This window comes from Apis dorsata, unplaced genomic scaffold, assembly GCF_000469605.1.
Source record: "Apis dorsata unplaced genomic scaffold, Apis dorsata 1.3 scaffold_645, whole genome shotgun sequence".
Lineage (NCBI taxonomy): Eukaryota > Metazoa > Arthropoda > Insecta > Hymenoptera > Apidae > Apis > Apis dorsata.
Window position 1 is genome coordinate 164,009 of NW_006263836.1, and position 4,005 is coordinate 168,013.

Below are 4,005 nucleotides of genomic sequence, written 5' to 3' on the forward strand. Positions count from 1 at the left end.
AGCATCCACCTCCTCCACCTGAAGGAAGGAAAGGGGCGGTTTCCNCGTTCATGATTCAATCAGCGAAGTTAAAGCGAGCGCGAAATGACGCGGCGTAAACTCGGGGTAAGCCCCCTTTTCATCCCCTCGAACGCATCATTCGGAACGCACCACCCTTTCTTCGAATTCCATTCATACGGGGAGCGTTATGCTCCCGTTTCAATGCTCCTCGACGAGGCAGAGAATGTTCTACTACTAAAGCGTTCCGTATCGCGTCTCTACCATAGGCGAGGCACGTTCGACGTTCAAAGGAATTTTATTCCGGGGGAATAATACTGTGTATATAATGGAAACAAACAAATCTGTGCGTCTAAGGTAAAGCATATTAAAATTTCTCGAATATTTCTTTTCTTTTTGAAAGATTTTGCATTACGATCGTTTACATCGTTGCTCGAGAAATCGGACATTTTTCTTTTTCCCTTTTTCTTTTCTTTTTTACGCAGTGAAAGTTTATAAGAAAAAGAAAACGATTGTAATTTTTAATTGGCGGGAAGTGGAAACCGAAGTGGGATCCTCCTCTCATCCCCGCGAAGATCGCCTTAACAGGCGATGGCCGGTGTTTCGACGCCGGAATATAACTTGAAAAAATATTTCCTGTGACAACACGGCGTGCCCGGCGAGAAGCAATCCCGCTTTTCCCTGTATCTCGAACGAGGTAATGGGTTTTTGAACTCGGCGAGCAACGATGGAGGAGGAGGAGAGGGACATCGGGGCTAACGATATTTCTCAGTTACTCAGGCCTGTATTTTTATAAAAAATATCTCACCGGTGAGGATCGCTTAAAGACGCAATTTAATCGGGAACTTTACATTCCATTACGCCAGCGAAAAAGTACACCGGTACTGTACATCGGAACTACGTTTTTTCCTCCTCTTCTTCTTCCTCTTCCTCCTCTCGAATCGCTTTTTAAAATGCTTCCTGTCCGTCCACAGAGAGAGAGAGAGAGAGAGAGAGAGAGAGAGAGAGAGAGAGAGAGACGAGAAGTTTGCAAGGAAACTTCCCCTTTGAAGCGAATACCTCCCGCGTCCAACTTCTCCACGCACTCTCGGCTTCCTCTCTTTCTCTCTCTCTCTCTCTCTCGGTAAATATCGTCGTAGCATAGGACCGAAGTCGAGCTATCGGGCGAAAAACGCGAGTTTTCCCCACTGGCTCTCAAATTTTTCGACCGCTGAAAAACAACGACGATCGCCGCTCCTCTATCCCCGTGGAACACAAGCAAGGGAATTTTATTTTTACATTGCGAAAACGAAGTTTCGATTCTCGATCGTCCATCGTCGTTTCGCACGGCGACGAGTCGCTTTTTCGATTGTGAAAGCTTGCGGAACATGGAATAAGGGAAAGGAGGGAAAAAGAGGAAAGAAAGAAAAAAAAAAAGGAACGAGAATCGCGGGAAAACCGCAACGACCGAGAAAATCCGCCCCTTCGTTCTTCTCTTCCATCGCCCTTTCCACGACAAACTGTTGTTGGTCACTCCCAAGTAATCCGCGCGCTGCGTATACACGCTCCCCCGTGGAATAATGTTTCGCGGACGCATTTTGCGGCGTAAACTTTGTCAAGTAAATATTTGACGCAATCTGGCGCAAGCACGAAACAATCCGTTGAAACGGGATCCGTCCTTCCGACCACGGAACTTCGTTCTGTGATGCATTAGGTACTCTCCCAGGGCCGGCCGCTTCAACGTTTCGCGCGGGGAGTGGAATGGGAATCGAAGAGAGTAGCATTCGCTCGAAATATCGCTATACGTATATTATATCATCCATACCATCGCAATATTTTTCGAGTGGCGACGAAACTCGAGAAATCGATCGATCGATCGATCGATAGATCGAGCATTGGCCCCCGTATTCTCTTAAAGATTAATCGTTCGTGATGGCAGTAAGGGGAGAGAAGAAGGAGGGCAATAATATCGAAACAAGTTTTATCCCGAAAGAAGAGAATCTCGACGAATCCTTCGCCTTTATCCTCCATCCGTGTTTTCGCGCCGCTTCTGAGCGATCCATGCGAAAATCCGTGAAAAGAGACTGTAACCGGTGGAAGGAAAAACGGAGACGCGAACGAAACGAGAGGCGAATATCCGATCCTCGTTTAATCCGCCGATGTTGGACGCGATCCATCTTTGTTGTCGTCGTCGTTGTCGTCGTTTTCTTTTTCTTCTCCAACCGTCTTCTGTCCCGTTCTCGTAGTTCCAAAGCGCTCCGCAGTACACCGTCGATTCCGTGTTATCTGTGAACGCAGCTACAACCAACCGATGCAGCCGCCTCCTTGTCGCGGTAAAGCCTCGTTGTTCCCTTTTGCCGTTGTTGCGGGAACCGAAGCCAGTTGACGCAGTCGGTGACTCGGCCACCTGGGAAATACCGAGTAATGCCCGCAAAGCTGCTCCCCTCTCCCTTCTTCCGCCTCCATTCGCGTCTTCTTCCCTCTCCCCTCCACCGTCTTCGTCCTCCATCTCGCTCTTTCGCCGGTTTCTCCTCCAAGGTTGCTCTCGTCCTTTTTTCGCAAACCCTGCCTTCCCTTTTCGTTCCCTAGCCATCCAGTCAGGCGGTCTCTTTCTCGTTCCGTTGTAAAGAGTTGGCCGGGGAAGGAGGGGCGAGCGGAAAGAGGAGCATCCACGAAAATTGGCCAGACTTCCGACTCTGTCGGCCACTGTAATCGGAATTACGAACACGCGCCGCCTCCAGACGTTGATGATTTAATTTATCGACCGAGCTAGGAGTCGAGCGTTGAGAAAGGCTCCGTTGATTGCCTTATTATCGAAACAATACCGAGATCGAAATTCACCTCGAGCAAAGGAGAGCTTTCGTTCGTTCGTTCGTTCGTCCAACGAATGAAATTCAGTTTTTTTTTTTCGAAACTAGTTTTTGGGTAAAGAAAGAAGAGAGAGATAAAGAAAAAGAAAAAAAAAAGAAAAGAATATTTGCAGACACGATGCACGATTGTTTTTCTTATTCCGTTCCGTAGTTTCGTTCTCGTATTCTCGTATCACGCTTTACAAACACCATCCATCATCGTATCCATCTCGCGAGACATCTCCTCGCATTATTCATTATCCAAAGATTTCAATCCCTCTTCTTAGAGAGAGTCGCTCGCCTTTTACTATCCGCGTCCTCCGATCTCATAACGCGGGCAAACGCGTACTTTACCACTCTGTATTGTACGTAAAGAGCGAGCAAAAACAAGAGTAGAAGAACGGCGTACACATCGACGAGGTAACGTTCGTGCCAGGGCATGGTTATCGCCTCGCTCTTCACGTATGGCAAACCGTTCCCACGTGCCACGTATTCCGTCCACCATATCGCTGTCTCCAGAGGGCTGGCTGGCCGATCTTTAAAAGCTTTCGAAAGCCTCTTGGCGTTCTCCCTATACCTGAAACACAAACGAATTACATTCAAACAATCGTAAATAAATAAATAAACGAACAGATAAATAACAACTCGACAAGCTTACAAGTGACGAATAGATGCACTCGCGATAATACCAACCGAGTAAGACCCCGGATCGTGTCCCTCCCGTATCGGACACTCGCTCTTCCATTCACCATTTACCGACAAGTCATCCCGTTCGATGGCTTTTCTTTTTTTTTTTTCTATCCTCGACTCGAGCAACCCCTGGATACAATATACCCCCATATACCTTCCCTCCTCCCCTTATACATATATTCCATGAATAATTCATGCAATACACCCTGATCGATCCCGTCACTCGATATCGCGGGAAGAACGGGAAAAAGATGCCGCGGGATACTTTATAAATATCTCCCAGAAAGAGAAAGAGAGAGAAAGATAGAGATGCTTTTTAACGGTGCGTTTATCGTTCGGAGAAGGAGAAGGCTCGAACGGATCGAAAAAACCGAGGCTAAAAGAATCCTTGTCGGTGCTCGTTCGTTCGAAATCCATCGGCAAGCGCTCTGCGTTTCCACACTACACACACTGTGTGGTGGGGAGGAGTTCGTGTCGTAGTTCCGGAAAC

The 4,005-nt window shown here is 47.6% G+C and overlaps 1 protein-coding gene across 1 annotated transcript in view; it reads right to left on the reverse strand.

The window, feature by feature from the left end:
- Window positions 1–2,158: 2,158 nt before the first annotated feature.
- Window positions 2,159–4,005, reverse strand: part of LOC102672082 (UDP-glucuronosyltransferase 1-3-like) — a 23,991-nt gene continuing 22,144 nt past the window's right edge. The window contains exon 3 of the mRNA XM_006621860.2: window positions 2,159–3,402. Within this exon, the coding sequence (XP_006621923.1) occupies window positions 3,096–3,402 (307 nt within the window). The 3' untranslated portion in view covers window positions 2,159–3,095. The remainder of the gene's footprint in view (window positions 3,403–4,005) is intronic.